The sequence below is a fragment of the Bombus fervidus genome, chromosome 7 (genome assembly GCF_041682495.2).
Source record: "Bombus fervidus isolate BK054 chromosome 7, iyBomFerv1, whole genome shotgun sequence".
Taxonomy (NCBI): domain Eukaryota; kingdom Metazoa; phylum Arthropoda; class Insecta; order Hymenoptera; family Apidae; genus Bombus; species Bombus fervidus.
Window position 1 is genome coordinate 6,524,394 of NC_091523.1, and position 23,521 is coordinate 6,547,914.

General features: G+C 27.0%; 7 protein-coding genes and 1 long non-coding RNA gene across 12 annotated transcripts; 6 read left to right on the forward strand and 2 right to left on the reverse strand.

Annotated features, from left to right (window-relative positions):
- Positions 1-9: 9 nt before the first annotated feature.
- Cycc (cyclin C) lies at positions 10-1,913 on the forward strand. The gene is made up of 5 exons (XM_072006993.1): positions 10-323; positions 395-501; positions 688-894; positions 1,017-1,268; positions 1,350-1,913. The coding sequence occupies exons 1-5, from the start codon at positions 292-294 to the stop codon at positions 1,553-1,555; spliced, it is 804 nt and encodes a 267-aa protein (XP_071863094.1). The 5' UTR covers positions 10-291; the 3' UTR covers positions 1,556-1,913.
- A 79-nt stretch (positions 1,914-1,992) lies between these two features.
- Positions 1,993-4,738, reverse strand: Mrn (general transcription factor IIH subunit 4 marionette). Of its 2 annotated transcripts, XM_072006981.1 has the most exons (7): positions 3,722-4,736; positions 3,445-3,569; positions 3,120-3,325; positions 2,863-3,036; positions 2,699-2,785; positions 2,375-2,590; positions 1,993-2,282 (listed from the first exon to the last, which is right to left on the reverse strand). In XM_072006981.1, the coding sequence occupies exons 1-7, from the start codon at positions 4,233-4,235 to the stop codon at positions 2,201-2,203; spliced, it is 1,404 nt and encodes a 467-aa protein (XP_071863082.1). In that variant the 5' UTR covers positions 4,236-4,736; the 3' UTR covers positions 1,993-2,200. The 2 variants fall into 2 exon arrangements, with proteins under 2 accessions (XP_071863082.1, XP_071863083.1); XM_072006982.1 differs by lacking the exon at positions 1,993-2,282 and having other exon boundaries at positions 2,413-2,580; positions 3,722-4,738.
- A 789-nt stretch (positions 4,739-5,527) lies between these two features.
- On the forward strand, positions 5,528-12,295 carry Cpsf1 (cleavage and polyadenylation specificity factor subunit 1). Its single transcript, XM_072007698.1, has 20 exons — positions 5,528-5,778; positions 5,852-6,066; positions 6,174-6,481; positions 6,560-6,810; positions 6,898-7,079; positions 7,161-7,451; positions 7,527-7,700; positions 7,796-7,933; positions 8,017-8,166; positions 8,225-8,386; positions 8,466-8,701; positions 8,881-9,091; positions 9,205-9,371; positions 9,438-9,681; positions 9,800-9,985; positions 10,056-10,304; positions 10,373-10,702; positions 10,773-11,046; positions 11,116-11,245; positions 11,329-12,295. The coding sequence occupies exons 1-20, from the start codon at positions 5,610-5,612 to the stop codon at positions 11,513-11,515; spliced, it is 4,254 nt and encodes a 1,417-aa protein (XP_071863799.1). The 5' UTR covers positions 5,528-5,609; the 3' UTR covers positions 11,516-12,295.
- Positions 11,948-13,783, forward strand: LOC139989391 (dynein regulatory complex protein 8). Of its 2 annotated transcripts, none has more exons than XM_072007706.1 (4): positions 11,948-12,047; positions 12,413-12,653; positions 12,782-12,992; positions 13,655-13,783. In XM_072007706.1, exons 1-4 carry the CDS (start codon positions 11,948-11,950, stop codon positions 13,667-13,669), a joined length of 567 nt encoding a protein of 188 aa, XP_071863807.1. In that variant the 3' UTR covers positions 13,670-13,783. The 2 variants fall into 2 exon arrangements, with proteins under 2 accessions (XP_071863807.1, XP_071863806.1); XM_072007705.1 differs by lacking the exon at positions 13,655-13,783 and adding an exon at positions 13,165-13,290.
- On the reverse strand, positions 13,297-16,011 carry LOC139989389 (delta(3,5)-Delta(2,4)-dienoyl-CoA isomerase, mitochondrial). Of its 3 annotated transcripts, none has more exons than XM_072007703.1 (7): positions 15,853-16,011; positions 14,640-14,790; positions 14,480-14,568; positions 14,283-14,410; positions 13,911-14,191; positions 13,677-13,803; positions 13,297-13,594 (listed from the first exon to the last, which is right to left on the reverse strand). In XM_072007703.1, exons 2-7 carry the CDS (start codon positions 14,768-14,770, stop codon positions 13,496-13,498), a joined length of 855 nt encoding a protein of 284 aa, XP_071863804.1. In that variant the 5' UTR covers positions 14,771-14,790; positions 15,853-16,011; the 3' UTR covers positions 13,297-13,495. The 3 variants fall into 3 exon arrangements, with proteins under 3 accessions (XP_071863804.1, XP_071863803.1, XP_071863802.1); XM_072007702.1 differs by lacking the exon at positions 15,853-16,011 and adding an exon at positions 15,386-15,586; XM_072007701.1 differs by lacking the exon at positions 15,853-16,011 and adding an exon at positions 14,965-15,126.
- An 876-nt stretch (positions 16,012-16,887) lies between these two features.
- Atpsynb (ATP synthase subunit b, mitochondrial) lies at positions 16,888-18,506 on the forward strand. Its single transcript, XM_072007704.1, has 4 exons — positions 16,888-17,028; positions 17,391-17,555; positions 17,654-18,006; positions 18,166-18,506. Exons 1-4 carry the CDS (start codon positions 17,001-17,003, stop codon positions 18,340-18,342), a joined length of 723 nt encoding a protein of 240 aa, XP_071863805.1. The 5' UTR covers positions 16,888-17,000; the 3' UTR covers positions 18,343-18,506.
- Positions 18,507-19,286: 780 nt separating this feature from the next.
- Golgin84 (golgin A5) lies at positions 19,287-22,266 on the forward strand. Its single transcript, XM_072007699.1, has 7 exons — positions 19,287-19,521; positions 19,694-20,136; positions 20,209-20,656; positions 20,733-20,937; positions 21,011-21,250; positions 21,369-21,590; positions 21,750-22,266. The coding sequence occupies exons 1-7, from the start codon at positions 19,370-19,372 to the stop codon at positions 21,807-21,809; spliced, it is 1,770 nt and encodes a 589-aa protein (XP_071863800.1). The 5' UTR covers positions 19,287-19,369; the 3' UTR covers positions 21,810-22,266.
- Positions 22,267-23,276: 1,010 nt separating this feature from the next.
- LOC139989078 (uncharacterized) lies at positions 23,277-23,479 on the forward strand. The gene is made up of 2 exons (XR_011800259.1): positions 23,277-23,401; positions 23,432-23,479. It is a non-coding gene; the product is annotated as an uncharacterized lncRNA (long non-coding RNA).
- Positions 23,480-23,521: the final 42 nt, after the last annotated feature.

Below are 23,521 nucleotides of genomic sequence, written 5' to 3' on the forward strand. Positions count from 1 at the left end.
TAGGTACAAGTCACTAAATGTATTGAAATTGGTAAATTTTCAAACACAAGATTACTTAAATCATGTTAAAGTTGTTTTAGAAAATATAAATTTAAATAATACGAGTGACCATGAAAATATGTTGACATTTGTGATGTTCGTACTAGATTTTATAAATATGTAGTGACTAAAGTAAATAACAACTAAATGAATAAATGCAAACGAACACATTTTAGAATCTGGAAATAATCGAGAGACGTTTACAGTGATATACAACTTGCTTATTTTTCCGACAATTAATTTGATATTAATATGGCTGGCAATTTTTGGCAAAGTTCACATTAGTAAGATATTCTCATAAGCCTCTATTTTGCAATTTTATTTCATAATACAAATAAATACTTCATGCTTTTAGTCAACAATGGCTTCTGGATAAACAGGATTTAGTGCGAGAACGACAACATGATCTTTCAATTTTCACAGAAGAAGAATATCAAAAATTATTCATCTTTTTTTCCAATCGTAAGCTAAACGTTCGATTAGCCAATTAATCCAAAATGTTGTCAATGTGACTTAATATTGCGAAGATTAGGGAATGTTGTTATACCATGAGTCCAATGTAACTGTATTTGTATCATTTATATACATCACGTGCTTATATATCTGTTTATTAAATAATTTGAATAAGTATTTTCTGTACTTTTTCAGTAATACAAGTATTGGGTGAGCAGTTGAAACTAAGACAACAAGTTATAGCCACAGCAACTGTTTATTTTAAAAGATTTTATGCTCGTAACAGCTTAAAGTGTATAGACCCTTTATTATTAGCACCTACATCAGTTTTTCTAGCTTCAAAGGTAGAAGAATTTGGAGTTATTTCTCACAATAGATTAATTGCAGCTTGTCAAACTGTAGGTACGTAATTGTATGTATACTATATGTGATAAATAAAATAAGATAAATATTGAATGAAATAAGTCTATATCAAAGAAAAAAAATATGTGATGATTTAAGATAGTTATTATTGTATATTTCAGTAAAGAATAAATTCAATTATGCCTATTCACAAGAATTTCCTTATCGTGGAAGCCATATCTCAGAATGTGAATTTTATCTTCTGGAACATCTAGATTGCTGTTTAATAGTATATCAACCGTATCGACCTTTATTAATCCTCATTCAAGATGCAGGGCCAGATGAACAATTACTTACATTGGCTTGGCGTATAATTAATGATAGTTTACGTACAGATGTATGTTTATTATATCCACCACACCAAATAGCTATTGGTAAGAAAATATAAAGAGTACTTTAATAATAGAATGCATTATATCTTTTATATCATGATATATCATTGAAAATATTTTTAGGATGTTTACAAATAGCTTGTGTCATGTTGCAAAAAGATTTAAAAGCATGGTTTGCTGAATTAAATGCTGATATGGAAAAAATTCAAGAGATCGCACGTTACATCATTAATTTATATGAACTATGGAAAACATACGATGAAAAGAAAGAAATTCAAAGTTTATTATCTAAAATGCCAAAACCTACACCATCGCCACCACAGCACTGACAGCAAGTTCTTTTATCATCTAATATTTGGGACTGATACTCTATAAAAAAAATTGAATATCTTTTCTTTCGTTAAACAAATTTAAATTACATACAAATGAATTGATTTATTTTGTATTAATTTTTAGTATTAATTTTTTAATATTCCATCATATTGTTACATTATCTTTTTAAACAAAGCTATAATAAAAAAAATTATCTTGTATATTTTATCAAAATTATTTATATTTTATTAAATAGAAAATAAGTTTCAAAATTATAGATATTGTGTATATGCGGATAATCTGTAACTATATAATGAGAACAAAAATAGTTTCTCTTTAAAAATCTCAATATACAATATGTATTTGCTTATGTAATTTATTACGACGAATTGTTAATTTTTACTTGGCAGTGGTTAAACTTCTTCATTAAAATAACCTGAGATGTTAATAAATGACTTAGATTTTTATATTCTTACACTTTTTTGTTTTTCATTTATAATATTTAAATTTATACTTTATACACTTTGTAGCATATAACAAAATATTTAATGAATCATTTATTTTGCAAATATTAAAAATGGAAAAATAATTGTAATTGAAAACGAAATTTTACTATATGAATTGTTTGTAAACAATAGTTTTCTAGCACTATTCTTGATGTACTAACTGGAACCTTTGGAATATCGTTTCCAAAATTTTTTTACGTCGTCATGACCTGCTTTCGTAACTACTATAGTCCGTTTCCTACAAAAACAAAATATTTCATTAAAGTAAGCATTTATTTATTTAATTCCTAAAAAATATATATAAATAAAATATTTAATATAGAAACAAACCTTTCGTTTTGCCAAATTAGTACTCCAGTAGAAAGAGCATGATCTCTAAGCACTTCAAAATCAGTTTGAGAAAGAAACTGACTATATAAAACTCCTTCACTAAATATGAATCTATTTCTTTCATTTTCCCATAATTTAATTTGATCTACTATAGTTGGTGGTAAAACTGGAGGACCTGCTTCTATCATTTTACCATGAGCATGTTGCTGCAAATAACTGTTGATATAGCAGAGTTCAAATTAACTGTTTACTTTGATAGCATAATATATATATATAATAATAATAATATATACATATATAAGAATTATTTCAATAAAGACATACCCTACAATTTGGGCAGCAGTAATTCCACTTTTCAGAGCTTGACGTACAGAATCTCGTGTTAATATTGACACAACCAGATTTGGAAACCTATAAACAAAATAGTTTAAGCTTTTATATAAGAAGTGTCAATCAATAGGGAGTATTTGACTTTTTCAAATACATACCTATATAACATCTCACAAAATAATCCAAGTAAAGCTACTTGTAAATTCGAGTTTGTATAAGCATATACTCTGTAATTTGTTTCAACAACAATGTAACCCTCCTTCTCTGGATCTCTAGACAATGGTTTATTTTGTCCAGTTGCAATATTTAATGCTAATCTTGTGGGATAAAATCTAAAAATATTCATTTAATATAACATTATTATTTATCTTAAATAATGAAAACTATTTTAATAAAAAGAAATGTTACATTTTACCTTCCAGCTTTTCGTTTTCTTTGATAAACTAAACCAAATTCTCTTAAATGTTGTAAAAATGTTGACAGACCTTCGGACATTCCTTCAGTACTGTAATCTTTACCAAGTGTCGAGAAATTTAATTGAAATAAAAAAGTAAGACATTCAACTAGATCAAGTCCTCTTGCTTCTATTGTATCTAGGTATTGTAAAATAAAATACCACACCTACAATGTATTTAAAGTAATAAATATAGCATAAAATTTACACATTTTTACTTTTATTTAGTAAATTTAATCTTAGTTTACTAACAGTATGAGAAGAGGTAATAATTATGTTTAGGTACCTGCGATGCAGTTTCCAATAACAAAAATTGAAAACCTGCTTGTGTAATAACTGGGCTTCCATCAGCTTCATCTCGCTTCATCAAGCCAGCATGTAAAAGAATTCTAACAGCATCAGCAGATATACCTATAATGTAAAATAATAGTAATTATTCATATCAAAGTTCTAAAAAGATATATTTTCAATATCAAGATACATATATTTTAAAATATTTTTCATTAATATATGAAAGAATATACACATAAATAATAACACTCTCTTTAATCGAACTAGATTACCTTCTTGCTGTTGTGAACCAACCATGTAATGTAAAACACATTCCCACCTTTCTAATGCATATGAATCTAAAAATGCAACATCTCTAGGTTTACTATCAGTTTCTAATTGGTTTGACATTGTCCATGGTTTTCCACCTCCCAAAAGAACGATTTTTAAGTTTTTCTTGAATGTAGTATTTAAAATCCATCCAGGTAGTCCACCTGGTATTGATGCTTCTTTCCATACATTTAGTTCATTTAGTATTAAAACTACTTTTTGATGTTCCTCAAAATGAAGTTTAGAACACCAGGAGGCAATAACTGCTTGAGGTACAGGTTGTTCAACAAATAATAATCGCATAACATAATGTTTTGCTATTACTGGCAATTCTCGAAACACAGCCAAGCAAATTGGAGGATTATGATATAATTTGTTTAATACTTCTGGTGGACGTGATTTTAAATATTCTTGAAGATTTTTACATTGCAATCCAGCTGGTCGTAACAAGTTTTTTCCACTTATTGTATTTGACATTTTTTATATTTAATGAAGAATTATATATAACATCGAATAATACTTATATTTATATTTATTATATTTAATATAAAAAAATATATTTTATTTGTATTTAATTTTAAGTATAAATATATATTTATATTTATGCTTTTACATAGATAATAATATAAACTATCTTAACAAATCACACAAATAATATTATATCTTATATAAACATTACGTTGCGTATGATAACTACAAAATTAATATCTACAATCTCGTATCTTTTCTACAATTTACCGTCCACCGTTCTCGCGGTGCTTAACACACTTAACAGTTTGGTTTAAGACATAACATAAAACATATAAAAGATACGCAAATTCATTTTACATATTATTTTATTTCTCTTTAATCTTATTGGTTACAAAAGTAAGCAATTTCATATTTTTGCATACTTCAGAAAATTATGATTATAGCTAAATTATTAGGTCAAAAATAAAATTCTAACAAAAGTAATACAATAATTACGTTTATTTTTTATATTTAATAAACTTGGAATCATAAACTATAGACTGTAAGTTATGTTGTGTGACCTTTCCAAGATTTTGGGGAATTTAGCGCGGTTGCAGCCTGTAACTGCTCGCGTTATAACTTCAAACAATTCGAAAACTAACTGAACGTTTGAATGAAAAAATACACAACGAGGAAGATTAACTTGAAAAATAATTTATATTTAAAAATGAATATTTATAATAGATTGACTACTTTAACAAAGATTTGCGCTTTAATAAAATTTATTTAAACTCTGAGCTCAGTGTGACAGTTCTAACTGTTCAACGTTCTAACGATTCTCTCTGTTTTTAGGTTGCAGAGTAGCCCATTTATTTGTGAGTAGCCAATTTATTTGTTGTTCAATAAGACAAATTCTTATTAACTAATGTTAATAAACATTAATTTGATTGGGGTTTACAGTATTAGAAAGCGAACAATTTATGTCTTGGTAAATGTTTTTTCCCACGGTCACGAAAATAAATGCGAAATTTGAAAATGATCACAGTTGTTACTGATAAATAATTTTGACATTTAATCAATAAATTTATTAAATAATTTTTGTTCGTTGCCTCGGCTACGCTGCTATATAGTTAAATTCGCAGTGTTAGAATTTACCCTATTATCATACAAGATATTCACGTTAGAGGGAACCACAGGTCTATACCAGTTCATAATAGTTACATGCAACTAGTTATAAATTGGAAGTAGTGCATTTTGTATTTGAGTAGTGGTACGTTATATCAAATAGCATGTAATACTGAATACAAAATATGTAAGTACATACTTCATACAACAATAAAGGAAGCATTGTACTGTGTATACTAACCTTTACAGAATATGATTTTGTAATGTCATAACAAAATGTATTCGATATGTAAAAGTACTCATCCGGCTACAGGAGTAGAGCACGCAATAACGTGTTATTTCTTTAATCGTTCAGAAAAATGTCTCGTAGTAGCTGGCGCAAATATTATTAGAATATTTCGTTTAATTCCGGATGTGGATATAACAAAGAAAGAAAAATACACAGGTATATTCAACTAATTATTTGTTATTTGAAAAGAAACAGATTAAATAGCGTAGTTAAATATTACTTTTTTTAGAATCGCGTCCACCGAAAATGAAATTAGAATGTTTATCTCAATATACTTTACACGGAAACATAATGTCAATGCAAGCTGTAACTCTTGTTGGATCTCAAAGAGATTCTCTTTTGTTAAGCTTTCGTGATGCAAAATTATCAGTTGTAGAGTATGATCAAGATACACATGACCTTAGAACAGTATCTCTACATTACTTTGAAGAAGAAGAAATACGGGTAATTAACATTGTAATATTTAAAAATATTTAAAACATATATGTTTTAAAATAAAAGATAAATTGCAAATCCAAAACATGACATAATTATTTGTATCATTTTTTTAGGATGGGTGGACAAATCATCACCATATTCCTATAGTTAGAGTAGATCCTGAAGGTAGATGTGCAGTAATGTTAATATATGGTAGAAAATTAGTTGTCTTACCTTTCAAGAAGGATCCAAGTCTTGATGATGGAGATTTATTAGATAATTCAAAAGCGTTATCCAATAAAACTCCTATATTATCATCATATATGATTGTACTAAAAAGCTTAGAAGAGAAAATGGATAATATAATAGATTTACAATTCTTACATGGTTATTATGAACCAACATTATTAATATTATATGAACCAGTAAGGACATTTTCTGGGTAAGATTTTAAATATGTTTAATTGAACTTGTTTGATTCAACTTTTAATAAAATAATAAATATAATGTAAAATTTTAGACGTATTGCAGTTAGACAAGATACTTGTGCTATGGTTGCAATATCATTAAATATTCAACAAAGAGTGCACCCTATAATTTGGTCTGTGTCAAATTTACCATTTGATTGCTATCAAGCAGTACCAGTGAAGAAACCACTTGGTGGTACTTTAGTTATGGCAGTCAATTCTCTTATTTATTTAAATCAAAGTATACCACCTTATGGAGTATCCCTAAATAGTCTAGCAGAAACCAGTACAAATTTTCCATTAAGTTGGTATTAAATAATATATATTTCAAAATACAGTTAAATTTATTAATATTTTATTAATATTTATTAATATCTTCTTACTATTATAGAATCACAAGAAGGAGTAAAAATAAGCTTAGAAGGTTCACAAGTTGCATTTATATCTTCAGATCGTTTAGTCATTTCATTAAAAAGTGGAGAATTGTATGTGTTATCCTTATTTGCGGATAGTATGCGTTCAGTAAGAGGTTTCCATTTCGACAAAGCTGCAGCAAGTGTTTTAACATCATGTGTAAGCATAACGTAATTTAATTTAATTTTATGTACTTTATATAAAAACATCTTTCCCTGTATAAAATATCATAAATCTTAGGTGTGCATGTGTGAAGATAATTATCTGTTTTTGGGATCACGTCTTGGTAACTCACTGTTATTAAGATTTACTGAAAAAGAAACAGAAAATTTACAAAATACGAATGAGAACGAAATAATACTTGAAGAAAATGAAACTGAAGAAACTCCAGCAAAAAAAATAAAACAAGATTTCATAGGAGATTGGATGGCATCTGATGTATTAGATATAAAAGATCCAGAAGAATTAGAAGTGTATGGAAGCGAGAGAGAAACGCATACTTCCATCCAGATCACATCATATATATTTGAAGTATTTTTATATATTATGACAAATAACTGATTGAAAACAATAAAGTATTACAAACATACACTTAAATTCTTGCAGGTTTGTGATAGTTTGTTAAATATTGGTCCATGTGGCAACATATCTATGGGTGAACCAGCTTTTCTATCAGAAGAATTTTCACATAATCAAGATCCTGATGTTGAACTTGTTACAACTTCTGGATATGGTAAAAATGGGGCGCTTTGTGTCCTTCAACGTTCTATTCGGCCTCAAGTAAATAATTGTTTTATACTTTGAATAATTTGTGAATTATTTAAATTCAAATATTTTACAAGATATGATAAAAATACTGTTTACATTTAAAACAGGTTGTTACTACATTTGAATTGCCAGGTTGTGAAGATATGTGGACTGTTATTGGTACATTAAATAACGATGAACAAATAAGACCGGAAGCAGAAGGAAGCCATGCTTTTTTAATTCTAAGTCAAGAAGATTCAACAATGGTACTATATTTTCTATGTAACCATAATTTTGAGTTTCTAAATATAGTAATATATTGTTTAAGATTAAAATATCTTATATTTAGATACTGCAAACTGGTCAAGAAATTAATGAAGTAGATCAAAGTGGATTCAGTACACAAGGAAGTACAATATTTGCTGGAAATCTTGGTGCAAATAGATACATAGTGCAAGTTACTCAAATGGGTGTACGTCTTCTACAAGGAATTGAACAGGTACATACAATGTTATTCCAATTATACTTAAATATAAACATTCATATCACAATTACAGATTCAACACATGCCCATAGATCTTGGATGTCCAATTGTACATGCAAGCTGTGCAGATCCTTATGTGACATTACTTTCCGAAGATGGACAAGTCATGTTATTGACTCTGAGAGAAGGGCGCGGAACTGCAAAATTGCATGCTCAAGCAGCCAATTTATTATTCGTAAGTTTATAATGCCATTATGTGTTTACTATTGTTCTATTGTAGTATTTGATTAACTCTTATTTTATCCAAATTTTAGCGTCCTCAAATAGAAGCATTATGTGCTTATAGAGACGTTAGCGGAATATTTACAACACAATTACCTGAAAATGTAGAAGATGAAGCACCTGAAGAAGAACATAATATAGAAGAACCACCTATTGTTGCTAATATTGATAATGAAGATGATCTACTGTATGGTGATGCACCAGCTTTCCAAATGCCTGCACCATCACATACTAAAACATCTGAAGGGATATCTAAAAGAACTCCTTGGTAAGTTTATTTCAATTCAAAGTTATTTACTAATATTATATTAAATACATGTACATATACATATTATTACATAACATATTTAAAATATTCAATTCAGTATATTATATTCTTTTCATATTAAAATATAAATTTAAATATATAAAATAAAATATAGATTTAAATATTCTTGACATATATAGGTGGCAAAAACATTTACAAGAGATAAAACCAACATATTGGTTATTAGTATATAGAGACAGCGGAACGCTAGAAATTTATTCTCTTCCTGATTTACGCTTATCCTATCTTATCCGCAATTTCGGATATGGACAATATGTGTTACATGATAGTATGGAATCTACAACATTACAAACAACGCCTGTAAATGAAATTCCTAATCCTGAAATGCAGGTATTGTAAATAATCTAATTGAATTTAATATTATACTTTAACATACACATAAAATTAAATAGAAAATATAATTAATTAATTAACTATGAATTGATTAAATAACACATAATTAGGTGCGAGAAATTTTAATAGTAGCATTGGGTCATCATGGAAATAGACCAATGCTGTTAGTACGACTTGATTCTGAACTTCAGATTTATCAAGCATATAGATATCCAAAAGGTCATTTAAAATTAAGATTTAAAAAATTAGATCATGGTATAATACCAGGACAGTTAAGGTATATATATTTTTTAATTGTAGTGTTTTTATTTTCATGAGTTGTAATTATTAATTTCTTTCATAGGCCAAAACCAAGGGATGAGGATATACCTATGATGAATGAAACTCGACATTGCATGATGCGTTATTTTAGTAATATCGCTGGATACAATGGTGTATTTATTTGCAGTGATTATCCTCATTGGATATTTCTTACAGGACGTGGTGAATTACGTACTCATCCAATGGGTATTGATGGTCCTGTTACCTCATTTGCACCTTTTAATAATATAAATTGTCCACAAGGATTTCTATATTTCAATAGAAAGGTATCATTATTCAGATTAATATAATTTATATTTTTTATTATTAGGATTAATAATTATTATCTATTATAATTACTAAAATTAAGTTAGTGTAGGTGTACATTTTATATCTTAATTTTAGGAAGAATTGAGAATATGTGTTTTACCAACTCATTTATCATATGATGCTCCATGGCCTGTTAGAAAAGTACCATTACGATGTACACCACATTTTGTTACATATCATCTTGAAAGTAAAACTTACTGTGTCATAACAAGTATAGCTGAACCACTTAAAAGTTATTATAGATTCAATGGTGAAGATAAGGTATAGATAAAAGCATAACATCCAAAATAAAATCGCGAAAATAAAAATAACTTTTGTTATTATTTTTAAGGAATTTACAGAAGAAGAACGACCAGAACGATTTATTTACCCTTCACAAGAACAATTTTCAATAGTGTTGTTTTCACCTGTTTCGTGGGAAACTATTCCTAATACTAAAATTGAACTTGATCAGTGGGAACATGTTACTTGTTTAAAGAACGTTTCTCTAGCTTATGAAGGTACACGATCTGGTTTAAAAGGTTACATAGTATTGGGAACAAATTATAATTATGGTGAAGATATTACAAGCAGAGGAAGGGTGAATTTTACTTTTATATGAAATGCATTAAATATATATTGGATTTTATTTAGAGATTTATTTTATAGATACTTATATTTGATATAATTGAAGTTGTACCTGAACCTGGTCAACCTTTAACAAAAAATAGATTCAAACAAATTTATGCAAAAGAACAAAAAGGTCCGATTACTGCAATTACACAAGTATCTGGCTTTCTAGTATCAGCAGTTGGCCAAAAAATTTATATTTGGCAATTGAAAGATAATGATCTTGTTGGGGTTGCTTTCATAGATACACAAATTTACATTCATCAAATGTTAAGCATTAAAAGCTTAATTTTAATAGCTGATGTATATAAATCTATTAGTTTATTAAGATTTCAAGAAGAATATAGAACATTATCTCTTGTCAGTAGAGTAAGTACAAGTATTTTTGTAATTTTGTATTTCTTCAGTAGGGAAATTTTTAAGAGAATATCTTTCTCAGGATTTCAGGCCAGCTGAAGTTTATACTATTGAATACTTAATTGACAATACTAATTTAGGATTTCTTGTGGCTGATGGTGAAAGTAATATGGCTTTATTTATGTATCAACCAGAATCGCGAGAAAGTCTTGGAGGACAAAAATTAATTAGAAAAGCTGATTTTCATCTTGGACAGAAAGTAAACACATTTTTTCGTATAAGATGCAGAGTTTCAGATCCAGCAAATGATAAAAAGCATTTCTCTGGTGCAGATAAAAGACACGTTACCATGTATGGTGAGTTCAACTTAAAAAATTTTTTCACTTAAATATTTAAATAGAGTTGTAATAATTTTATTTTGTTAGCATCACTTGATGGTGGTCTTGGTTATATCTTACCTGTACCAGAAAAAACATATAGAAGATTACTTATGTTACAAAATGTTCTGGTAACACACATTTGCCACATTGCTGGTTTAAATCCCAAAGCATATCGGTAATTATTATATTAAAAAAGGTTATTTATTAACATTTAAATAATAAATATTTATTGCAATTCATTATTTTTTATTTTTTTAGTACTTATAAAAGTCATATTCGAACTCAAGGTAATCCTGCAAGGGGTATTATTGATGGTGACTTAGTCTGGCGTTATCTTTATTTACCTAACAATGAAAAGATAGACGTAGCAAAAAAGATTGGAACACGTGTACAAGAAATAATAGAAGATCTTACGGAGATAGATCGACAAACGGCTCATTTTTAAGATAGTGCCTTTTCACCATTTCAAAAGAAGAATATTTTAAAGATTCTTCCATTTGGTTCTTGAATGGTGAAAAATTTAACTGAGGGAATAGTTTTCCTACTCCAAATAATAATAATTACTTATATTTATACTTTTCATAAAACATACATGGTTAAATTAAGATTTTTGTAAACATAGTTGAAATTTAAATATAATTCATTATAACGAATGTGAGTGTATATAAATACATTAACTAAATGAATTTTGTACAGATCATGAATGTAATGTTTTTTAACTTGCTAAATTCACGAGTTATTTTGTCAAGGAAACGTATACAATATTAATTTAGGCAATAAATTTTTATAAAGATTGAAGTACATTTAAAATCTTTTCTATATTTCTATAACTTGGTATACTCTCAAAACGAATTCGAATTAAAATTTAAAATATACAATGGAATCAGCAGTACAGGAACTTGCAACTCAACCAAGTCGAGAATCTATTAGACAAAGTATTATGTCACGGCGATTAACGAGATTTGAATCTGCACGATGTATGTATAATTTATAGATTATAGGTACATAAAATATTATACATTACTATGAGAGGGGAAGGTTGATTTCACATACATAAAAATGTATAGGTGTGTAAAAATGTATGTACTGCAACATTATATTGATCAAACAATTATTGAAAGCTAATTTCATATATGTATGTATGTTTACAAAAGACTGTAAATAAAATATAGTTTACCATATAACTTTTATGTAAGAGATACAAAAATATAATGGCGCAATGTAATATATTGTATTATTATTATTATTATTATTATTATTTAATTTATACTGTTTGCTTATTGTAATTAAATGTTATACATTTTTCATATATTTTCATATCTAACACATACTTTTTATATAGTGCCAGTTTTAGAACCAACATTGCTGGAAAAAAGACTGTGCGAAATATTTGATATATTTGATACTGCAAAGACTGGTGAAATAGACGTTAGAGATTTGGGAACCATTATTAGGGCATTAGGATGTATTATCACCGAAGCAGAATTACAAGAAATACAAGTTGAAGTAGAAGATGTAGTAAACAATAGTGTGCCATTAGATAAGTTTTTAGAATATATGTCTAAAGCTATTAATGAACGCAAGTAAGTTTCTTATAAATTTTAGTTTTATTAAAAATAAAAAATTGTGACTTGTGATATTTGCATTCTTGATATATATATATATCTTATATATATAATCTCAAAGCTATTAATTTTGAATTTCTATTTAGATTTAAACCAGCAGAACCAGAAGATTTATTAAAAGCTTTCCAATTATTAGATCCCGAAAATCGAGGATATATTATGCGAGAAGATCTAGAAAAAGCAATGATGGAAATTGGGGAACCATTTTCAAAAGAAGAAATAAGTAACATGATGGCTATTGCATGTGATCCACAAACAAGAAAAATTAATTATGAACATTATATTAACTTATTGCTCGTATGTATTGATACTTTTTAATATATGCTATTATATTTATAATTTTATTACACAATACCTACCATAAAAAATGGTGAAATTATTATATTCAAATTTAGATATAAATGAATTGAAATTAAAATATGTAATTAAAATAAAATATAGAATATTCTTCTATACTTTTTATACATAGGTAAAAATACCTGATGAGATCAATGTATATTCCATTGTGGATGCATTGGATGCTGCTAAATTAGAAGTCATGCCTAAAAAACCTAGATTGGACAGTCTTTTATTAACTTACCAGACACTTGTTTAACACTAATTTGATTAATACAGTTGTATAATTTATTGAATTAACAATTTATTAAAGGAAGTACAATTTATTAAAAAAAGGTGTTAGTATTAAAATAATTATAAAAGTATAAAACATATTTCTTATTCTTTCTTTGAAAGAACATGTTAACTTTTACCTTGTATGCCTATATTATTATATATATAATACGTATCACAAAATTTAAATTTTACAAGTTAGAAAATATTGGTAGATCACCTTTGGTAGCTTGTGATACAGCGGCAGCTACAAAATCTTCACTTAGAAGCATACTTTGATTATACATAGCCTGTTAAAATATAATTTAGAAAAGATGTATAAATATATATATAAATAATTGTTATTGCAGGTGGAGAAATATTGAAGCTTACAATATGATTCAAACCCTCCTGTACAGAATGATCTCTTGAATAAATTAAACTTAATTTTGAACCTTGCACTGCAACTGGACTCTTATTTGCTATCTCTTCTGCAAGTGCAAGTGAGCTATTTAATAAACTAAAAAGAAAAAGATATATCTTTAACTGAATTATTTATTCTCAAAAATAGCAAGAATCAAGATCTCATTATTTTGTTATTTGTATAAAATATAAACATTTTTTTACCTCTCTTGATTATCAAGTAAACGACTCACAAAACCTTGTTGTAAAGCTTCAGCAGCTGAAAATTTCCTTGCAGTATAAACAAGTTCTCTTACTAAACTGTCAGAACCTATAATCTTTTGAAATCTTTGCAATGTACCAACATCAGCAGCCATTCCAAAAGCAACTTCCTTTATTTGAAACCATGCATCTAAAGAACAATAGCGAATATCTGCTGCAGATATCATATCAACACCACCTCCAATGCATGCACCATGTATGGATGCAATCACTGGTTTTGGGCACTAGAAGATAATTTTAAAAAAAGAGAGAAAAGAAATATTAATAAACGCTGCATAAGTAATTGAAAATTAACTTTGAATACAGTCATACAACCTTTTCTATTGCAGTAAAACTTTCTTGATACTCTTTGATCCGTAATTGTACAATTTTGGATTTTCGTGCAATATCTTCATGTTTTGCCAAATCTTGACCAAATTTCATTACATCTTGTAGGTCAATACCTAGAACATTTATCTGGTATTAAATTCTTTTTCAGCTGTATTGAATATTTATAAAATGAAATATAATACCTGCACAGAATGTTTTACCAGCACCTGACAAAATTATTACTCTGCATTCTGGTTCTGTAGCTAGTTGATCGAAACAAATCTTAAATTCTCTGTACAATCACCAAATTAAATATATCAAACCTCAGATGTAACTAAATTAAGATTTAATAGAAATATATACCTCCACATAGTATCATTTAGCGCATTAAGCTTTTCAGGTCTATTTAACTGTACCATATAAATCCATTTTTTGGGTACTGATATTGCTAAAGTCTTATATTTATCAAGACTTTTGATATTAGAATAATTCATTTTATAAGCGTATTGAATTCCTAAAAAAGTCATATATTGTAGCTCAACATTCTTAAAAAAAAAACACCTGTTAGTATGAGCAGTTCAAAGTACTAAGCTAAAATTATAATTTATATGTAGATAGTTTAAAAAGTAGTTTTTAGTAAAATTTATTAATCCATTGTATAATTAATAGAATTATAATATGCTCTTACGTGTATTTACAACGTTTCCTAAACAATAGCGTGTCGTATTTAGTAGAGCCATACTTGTAAAATAATACGGCAAGAATAAAGAGTAATAATTATTAATTTTACATTTTATAACTATTTGTTACAGATTTATGGTGATTTTCGAGAAACGAGAACGTGGGTTGGTACTCGCGGAACGCTGACCTGCACTGCTCGTCGAAATAGTGGAAATATTCAAATAAAAATCTTTCGTTTTACTAAAATAACTAACTAACTATAATAACTAATGAGTAGCTTTTATTTGTAAAACCGCTGTAATAATTTTTACAAGTAGTTTTGTACAGTGCCTGTTTACGTATTAATTGACAAAAGTAAAACCAGATTGGAAGCCATTATAGCACATGCGTGTGAGTGCAAAGTTAGCTAACGTATTGTTGGTTGTTACATTTGCATGTAGCAACGATCTTGTGATACTTCGGATTTGCTTGATTCCAAACTTCGGAATCTCCAAGTTCTAATTTTTTCATCGCCGTACTACATATCGAACCTCTGGATAGTTTCCACATACATTCTATTTAAAAAATTGTAAAACATTTGTACGTGGTTAACAACATTGCAAGTATACATGCCAATCTTTTTAGATTACTAAAGCTATATGTAAGACAAGATACGTTCACGCGATAGCGTAACATGCTTTTAGAGATTTATACATATAATTTATTAACTTTATTTATCAAGAAATATCAAGAAATTTGGATTGGTAGTTCATGCGTTAATAAATAATCTAAAGTTGCAGCTCAAGTCCTGAGAAGGATTACACGAAAGTTGTCGAGGGAAAGATAACAAGAAATTGTATTAAGAAATTCGAACTATTAATTATTAATAATAATAAATATTTTAAAGCCAGTTTACAAAGCGTTTATCTGTCTTCCGAGTTAATGCCTTCCTTTATCCGGTCACTTTTGGCGATTACATGATTGGACAAATGTACAATTTTTCATCTGCGTACATAGTCGATCAGTTTAAATTTCGTTCTTGGTTTATACCGGATATTTCTATAGTAAATGTAAATAAGACTTGATTGCTGCGGCTGTAATCATTAATTGTCGATTAGTGTCACTCAAGTTTCACTATAGACGACTGTTTCTAGATACGATCATTGAGTCAACTTCGCATAATTGTACTAAAGGTAAGTTCACGCGATAGCCCTATGGCGTTATTTAAATGTTATTTTTTGTTACTTTTTACTTTCCAAATTAATGTTTATGCTTCATTCTAATTCTAGTAAATTCCTTATTTTACATTACTTAATCAGTACATTTATATTTACATTTATTATTTATTATAGAAAAATTTCTGAAGTTAAAAATAAATCACTAATATATAATATTATTATGTATAATTTAATAATTAACATATACGTATGTAACGACTAAACATATTTAAATACAGTTATATATAAAATTCAATATTTATAGCAAATTACAAATTAGTTCTTTTTCATATATAAATAATTTAATACATGTAATACGAGAAACTAAAGGTAATTTAAAAGTAGTATTATAGAGCAAACAAAATTAAAAATGCTGCTTTAAAACATAAATGTTAAATATGTATTTTTCGAAAGTGTCTATTTATATCATATAAACTTGTACATTGAAATTGCATATTGGTTACTGAAAAAAAATTTACTTTTTAAAAAGAAATTTGCATAATTTAAAAAAAAAAACCACAGTAATTTTTATTAAGGAGTTTACAAAATTTGTAAATTATAAGCATTCTAAAATACTGTTTTCAATTAAAAACATGATATAGGGACTTATTAATAATGAATTTATAATATTCTAAATAATTTCAATCCATATCTATACAATAAAATGTGCACAGTATTATAATAATATTTTATGAAAATTTTACTATGCACAATGTACGATTAATTTGTTACTATATTAGATGACAGATTGCTCTATCTATTAAATGCTTCAGAAACTACTGTGCAGCTAACTTCGTGGATTCGTATAAGCTGTCCTGGATTCTTCCGTGACAATTAGGGAGACAGAATGTTGTCAAGATTAAATTTCCGTAATAGTAAGATAAAATTCTAAATATAATAAATTACAATTGTTGTTTTGTAAAAGATTTCATGTATTATTAATTTTATATCATTTCCGTATAATATTTCTTTTATTGTCAAATTTATATCGATTATTTTATTGCCATTATGTAATAATGTAATATCACTTGTATGATATTTTACTTCTAAAATATCATTATACTAATTTTATTGTTATAATAATGTTTCAAGCAATATGTTGCATAAATTGTAAAATACATTCATATTTGACAGTATGAATTGTAATCAGTTTTTTAGTTAATATTTAATTTTAAGTAGTAGGTGGAATATATTTCTGCACTTTTGTATTCTTTTATCTATATAATTTATTTTACAGTTTCTTCACAACTGAAAGCTGTAGCTTCTTGTGGAATCCAAACAACTGCAGTTACCTCATCTAATATACCACGTCCAAAGCGTCCTATCGAAGCACCTCCAGTTAGGTTTGGATTCATCCCAGATGAATGGTTTCATTTTTTCTACCCTAAAACTGGTGCAACAGGTAAATTGATAATTTGTAACATACTCATCCACTTCTTTAATTTAAGATGTAATTTTTAATTATAAGATTATAAAATGTAAGTTTTAATTTGTATTTAGGTCCATATGTATTTTTAACAACTTTTTCAACATACTTATTATCCAAGGAGTGGTATATTCTAGAACATGAATATTATAGTGGAGTTTGTTTGCTTTCTATTATTCTATATGCTTCATATAAAGTTGGACCCAAAGTTGCAACATTCCTAGATAAAAAGATTGATGAAATGGAAGATAATCTTAATTCTTCTAAAAATGAATCTATAGAAGAACATAAAGCTGCAATTGATAATTTGGAAAAGGAAAAGTGGCGTACAGAAGGACAATTGATGATCTATGATATAAAAAAGCAAAATATTATGATGCAGTTAGAAGCTAGTTATAGGGAAAATCTGGCAACTGTTTACACAGAGGTAACATGCTTATTTTTACGTATTTTTATATAAATTTTAATAAATTTGTATTATTTACTGTATTTTTTTTAATATTAACATTAAGACAAATAAAGAAGCTAATTATATAATATAACACTTGTTACATAGCATATTTTTTTGTGTATATTTTCCTTACAGGTTAAAAAAGTCCTGGATTATCATGCCCAAATAGATAATATAGATCGTAGAATTGCTCAAAAACACATGGTACAATGGATTACAAATAGTGTATTAAAAGCTATTACACCCGAACAGGAGAAAGCTAATCTCCTGCAGTGTATCAAGGATCTTGAAAGTCTTTCTGCAAAGGCTTAAAATTTTATAAATTGAATCAGAGAAAATAAAAGTACTATTAGTAATGTGGACTAGTTCATTGTAAAAAAGTTATGAAAATATCCAAAAGCTGTTGAAATAATTATATAAATAAAATAAACATAATCTTTTAAGTTGAATAAATGTCATTGAGAACTAATACTAAATTATGCATAAGTGACTTTTTTCATTCGTAATATAAAATTCATATGTAAATTTTATTTGGGTTTGATTTAGATTAATTTATAGATTTGATATGTTTTATTTATAATTTTATGTGGAATATATATTTATAATAATTTCTTATATTTTTTATTAATTCTGGTTTATATAATGTGACTTTAAGTCACATGAACCACTAAGTTGGGTCATTACTTTTATTAGCAACTAAACTTATATTATTTATAATATTCATAATTTTTGAAGATTAGTATTTTTTAGAAATTTCAGTAGCTACTGTTTCTTCTTGCTTTGTTACATATAATTCTTTAAGCATAATGATTAAATATACGTATAATCATTCCAATTTAATATTTTTTATTTTCCAAGTAGCTGGTTATTATCAATGAACTGAGTTATGATTAAACATCTATAAAAAGTCATGTAAGTACATATATATACCTAGTTCAAGTATATGACATATATTGAAATATTAAATGTACGACTGTAGTATATCTAACAGATTTATCAGAAAGTTCTAAAAGTAATCACTCTCTAATTTCATTTTTTTATTTATAACAACATAAATCATTTTTATGTTTAATAAAATAATAATTAATATTTATTAAATCATTAGGATACTTTTCGTTAATTGAATTAAGAAATTTAAAGAATTACAGTATCAAAATAAAAGAATCGCTTAATAAATGTTAAAAAATTATAATAAAGTGAACTGATTGAATGATGGGTATAGATATATATGTATGTATGTATGGATATTTTGTTTTTTTAGGTTAAGTTTCGAGGATATGAAGTTTGTCAAGTGTTAAACGTCATTAAAGTTATAATAAGTGTATATTTTCGTTTTTATATGAAAATGGCATGGTTGTCAGGTCTTGCTGATAAGGCAGAAAATTTATTAAATAAAATAGATAAAAACACCGCGGCTGTTTTAAATAAAGACAAATATGAGTTACCCCAATCTCAGTTGACACATGTTACATGGATTTCTTCTGAGTCATGGTAAAAAGTATTAATTACTAAAAATTTAGAAAATGCATAATTGAAGTTTATTAAAATTTTACTTAATTAAAAATAAATTAATTTCTGTTATTTTTTATTATTATCTATATTAATCTTTATATGCATCAATAATTGTTAACTAACGTACAACAATCCCTTTGATATATTTCAGTGTTAACACACAAGATGATACAATTTTGAAACCTTCTACACATACAGAATCATTAAAAGAATTTCCTTATGTTCGTTCAATACCAAATCTTTCATCATTGACTACAAATTCTGTTATGTCTAAAGACGAAGAGCTTCTAACTTTCTTAAATACATTAGATTCAAGTCCAAAAAATAATGCAGCAGAAGTTTCAATGTCACCATCAACACCTTCATCGCTCATGGTTGAACATCCAACAGATACTACAGATTCTGTATCGGACTTATCAATTCATAGTGGCCGTTCTAGTCCTAGTTTTGTCCATACATCTGTAGAGATGCCAGATAATCTTAATCATGATGATGTGAATGTAGACAATGCTAATTTTTGTAAAAATGTAATAATAAATACCCTAAATAATGGAATAATGGAAAATCAAACTTCTGGTATTGTTTTGAATAATGGTAAATTTACACTTTGAATTTATTTAATTTACATCAATTTTAAAATTTAATAGATTTTCAAATTTATTTCAGATCCTACTGTTATGGAAAAGTCTGATAATATAAAACAAGGATACGAGTATGATGTGAAACAAGAAAATACAGAAATAGATAAATTGATGAATTCATCTCACAATAAGTATATAAGAAAGTATTTGAAAGAAGTAGAAAGAAACTTAGAAGAAAGGAATGAACTACTTGGAAAACAAGAAACAGATCATCAAAAAGAAATCATAGTTCTAAATGAAAAATTGCAGTCTTTATATACAGAAAAAGTACAATTATCTAAGCAAGTAATACAATCACAATCAGCTTTAGAAAGAAGTAGATTAGAATTAAACTCCACTAGATCTGATTTAGAACAACATAAAGCTAGAGCTTTCAAGACATTGCAAGAAAAAGACAAATTAATAGCAGAATTAAGGTGCAATGAGTCTACAGGGATGGATGATATAACAATTATGGAACTAAACCAACTGAGGTAAATATAAATTTAAAATGTAAGATGGATAAATATTTAACAAGGTCTTTTCAATATACATTTTATCATATGGCAGACAAGAACGTGATATACTCAGAGAAGAAAATCAACAAAGTTCTGAGCAATTAAGGATAGTACGTGAAGAATTAATGAATGCTGATGTAAAATTGGAAAAAATGAGACAAAAATCTGCTGAAGCAAATATACAAGCTCAAGAAATTCTTGCTACAGAAAGGCGTAGAAGATTAGATGCAGAAGAAGATGCAAGATTACATTCAGATGTAAATTAATATATTTTTATCTTTTATATATGTTATATTTAGTGAAATCGATTAATACTAATCATTATTGTAGGAAATAAGATCATTAAAGGATGAATTAATTCGTCAACGTAATAATTATACTACACAACTACAAAAAAGTGATTCTGAAATCGCTCGGCTTAGGGTGCAATTATCCGCAGCTTCGACACCAAGCAGCAAAGTAGAATCAAGATTGACATCTCTGACGCAAACATTGGTTTCAAAACAACAAGCATTAGAAATTTTAACGACTGAAAGAAATGCTTTAAGATTACAATTAGAAAAAATAGAAGTAAGTTAATTAATAGAAAGTGCTTTCATCCGAGCCAAATATAAGGAGAACATTCTTTAGTTAAATATAACGATATTAACAATTTTAAGCTAAATATAATGAGATATTTTCTTTACAGCATGAATTTAGGAATAGTCGACGTAACGTTTCGTATAATAGCATAAACGATACAGATGACGCTAAAGCTCAAGTACCCACATTTTTGATAGAAACTCCATTTGATACTGGAGTTACTAGAAGAGTAAAACGAGCTTATTCATTGTTAGATGCTATTAGTATTCGTACAGGAGTATTTTTAAGAAGGTATCCTCTTGCAAGGATTTTAGTACTAATTTATATGGTAAGTAGGAACACTTTAATTTAGAAGTACTATAGTTTCAATAAAAGGTAATTGAAATTAATATCAAATTAAACATTAAATAGTTCATACTTATTGATAAATATATTTATTGTAATTGCTAACAAAAGTTTGTTTTATATGTTTTCTAATTTTTTACAGGCATTACTTCAGTTTTTGGTTCTTATAGTTCTTCTATCGCAATCACCAGAAGCGCATTAATGTATAATATTTACAATACATGTAATAAAACATTTTTGTAAATATTACATTGGGATGGTGCATACATATACTAATATTAGTTACTAATTATATCAGTAACTTTTTATAAACCATTAAATGGTATATTATATAATGTACGAAAATTGTATTTCTAAAGAGATATATATGTTAATTTTTATAAATGTATTTGAATGATTGTTTTATTGAATCTCGTTTATAATATATGTATGTATACCATGTTGATCAGTGTAGTATATCCCCTTGTACGTAATTGTTGTTAGAATGGAACAGAAATCCTATATTTACCATTAATAAGCAATGAAATCCTTATTTATTCAAATTATCATTTATTTTTTCATTATACAGAAAAACAGATAATACTGCAAATATAATGAACATAATGTATTTAATTCAACCTAACCTAAATAAATAAATAAATAAATAAATAAATAAATAATTGCTTGTATTATAATTTTTCTACATGAAATGCTTTAAAAAAAGCACTTATTATATATTATTATATATTATTCTTTAAGTTGAAATGGATACTTCTAGATATAAGAACAAAATTTTTTATTTATTGCTGGAAATAGTAGCTAAGGATATTGTAATGAGCAATAATAATCGAATGATAAAAATGATTTTTATGTGTGAAAGTTAATAATGAATTTGTGATTTCATTACTTTTTATGTGATAATTGTAATTGTATATGGTATCATTGATATAAATTTAACACTATTTAATTAATTATAGTAGTTAAATGTTTATTTTATGCAAGCTAGTATCTATTAACGATGTGGAATCGAACGTGATCACATAGAGGATTCAAATCTTTTTGTGAAAAACGTTTAAAACAGTAATTTAGCAGATGCGCTTTTAAGAATTTAAGATCATTTCAATGTATATCTAATAATTTATTAATAATTTAAAATTAAAATTTTTTTAATGTGTTTTACATATATCATTACAAAAGGCGGAAATATCTAACTAGGTATATCCTAACTAGTTATTATTATTGATTATCTTTACATTTCCCTACGATTGTTAATTTGATTTGGTTGATTCTTATTGCTATGTATTACTATAATATCCTAAACGAAAAGAATTTGATATGCTATGCAAAAACAGAGATATGCGAACAAACAAAATTCTGTATATTCATTCGCGCTTCTACTTTTCTGTAAGTTACAATACAATATGTTCTGTTTAACTGGAACCGTTCAAATATCTGGAATGATACGAAAAAATGTTTCAGAATGAAGTTGTATGGTATTGAGGGAGATATATTATACTTTTATCTGTTTGACCTTGCGAGGATCTTGAAAAGTCCTGTAAGGCTGGCATTAAAATTTTTAGATCGATGCCTTAATTTTTTATTATACATATTCTTGTAGCTGATATTCAGACGTTTTTAAAATAGTAGAAACTTGTGTCTTTCGCACCATCCACTATCGAAATTTAAACTTTCAGATTCGGCTGAGCAATACAAAGAATTACCGAAAAATGACTGTTCGCAACTATCTAGCTATTTTTGAAACATTAGAAAACTATAGCCTTGTGTTTCTTAGCATCATAAGAAATATCTTTATGCGTCTTATGCTGTGGTGTACACATCGGTTAGCGCTAATACTGATGGCACGGCGAATTTTAAAATTCATATCTCAATAGTGGACGGTGCAAAAAATACGAGTTTTGAAAAAAGTTAGTCTAG

Excerpts from the sequence above, each read along its gene's own strand:
- Cycc (XM_072006993.1), top strand. The coding sequence starts at position 292 with ATGGCTGGCAATTTTTGGCAAAGTTCACATTA. Across the intron at positions 324-394 it reads TTTTGGCAAAGTTCACATTA|TCAACAATGGCTTCTGGATA; the intron begins GTAAGATATTCT and ends TCATGCTTTTAG. Across the intron at positions 1,269-1,349 it reads ACCACACCAAATAGCTATTG|GATGTTTACAAATAGCTTGT; the intron begins GTAAGAAAATAT and ends AAATATTTTTAG.
- Mrn (XM_072006981.1), bottom strand. The coding sequence starts at position 4,235 with ATGTCAAATACAATAAGTGGAAAAAACTTGTTACGACCAGCTGGATTG. Across the intron at positions 3,326-3,444 it reads TATTGGAAACTGCATCGCAG|GTGTGGTATTTTATTTTACA; the intron begins GTACCTAAACAT and ends AATACATTGTAG. Across the intron at positions 3,037-3,119 it reads AGAAAACGAAAAGCTGGAAG|ATTTTATCCCACAAGATTAG; the intron begins GTAAAATGTAAC and ends GAATATTTTTAG.
- Cpsf1 (XM_072007698.1), top strand. The coding sequence starts at position 5,610 with ATGTATTCGATATGTAAAAGTACTCATCCGGCTACAGGAGTAGAGCAC. Across the intron at positions 7,701-7,795 it reads AACGTTCTATTCGGCCTCAA|GTTGTTACTACATTTGAATT; the intron begins GTAAATAATTGT and ends CATTTAAAACAG. Across the intron at positions 10,305-10,372 it reads ATATTACAAGCAGAGGAAGG|ATACTTATATTTGATATAAT; the intron begins GTGAATTTTACT and ends TTTATTTTATAG.
- LOC139989391 (XM_072007705.1), top strand. The coding sequence starts at position 11,948 with ATGGAATCAGCAGTACAGGAACTTGCAACTCAACCAAGTCGAGAATCT. Across the intron at positions 12,048-12,412 it reads GAGATTTGAATCTGCACGAT|TGCCAGTTTTAGAACCAACA; the intron begins GTATGTATAATT and ends CTTTTTATATAG. Across the intron at positions 12,993-13,164 it reads ATTATATTAACTTATTGCTC|GTAAAAATACCTGATGAGAT; the intron begins GTATGTATTGAT and ends TTTTATACATAG.
- LOC139989389 (XM_072007701.1), bottom strand. The coding sequence starts at position 15,016 with ATGGCTCTACTAAATACGACACGCTATTGTTTAGGAAACGTTGTAAAT. Across the intron at positions 14,569-14,639 it reads CTAAATGATACTATGTGGAG|AGAATTTAAGATTTGTTTCG; the intron begins GTATATATTTCT and ends GTGATTGTACAG. Across the intron at positions 13,804-13,910 it reads TTACTTGATAATCAAGAGAG|TTTATTAAATAGCTCACTTG; the intron begins GTAAAAAAATGT and ends TTTTCTTTTTAG.
- Atpsynb (XM_072007704.1), top strand. The coding sequence starts at position 17,001 with ATGTTGTCAAGATTAAATTTCCGTAATA. Across the intron at positions 17,556-17,653 it reads CCCTAAAACTGGTGCAACAG|GTCCATATGTATTTTTAACA; the intron begins GTAAATTGATAA and ends ATTTGTATTTAG. Across the intron at positions 18,007-18,165 it reads TGGCAACTGTTTACACAGAG|GTTAAAAAAGTCCTGGATTA; the intron begins GTAACATGCTTA and ends TTTTCCTTACAG.
- Golgin84 (XM_072007699.1), top strand. The coding sequence starts at position 19,370 with ATGAAAATGGCATGGTTGTCAGGTCTTGCTGATAAGGCAGAAAATTTA. Across the intron at positions 19,522-19,693 it reads TGGATTTCTTCTGAGTCATG|TGTTAACACACAAGATGATA; the intron begins GTAAAAAGTATT and ends GATATATTTCAG. Across the intron at positions 20,938-21,010 it reads ATGCAAGATTACATTCAGAT|GAAATAAGATCATTAAAGGA; the intron begins GTAAATTAATAT and ends TCATTATTGTAG.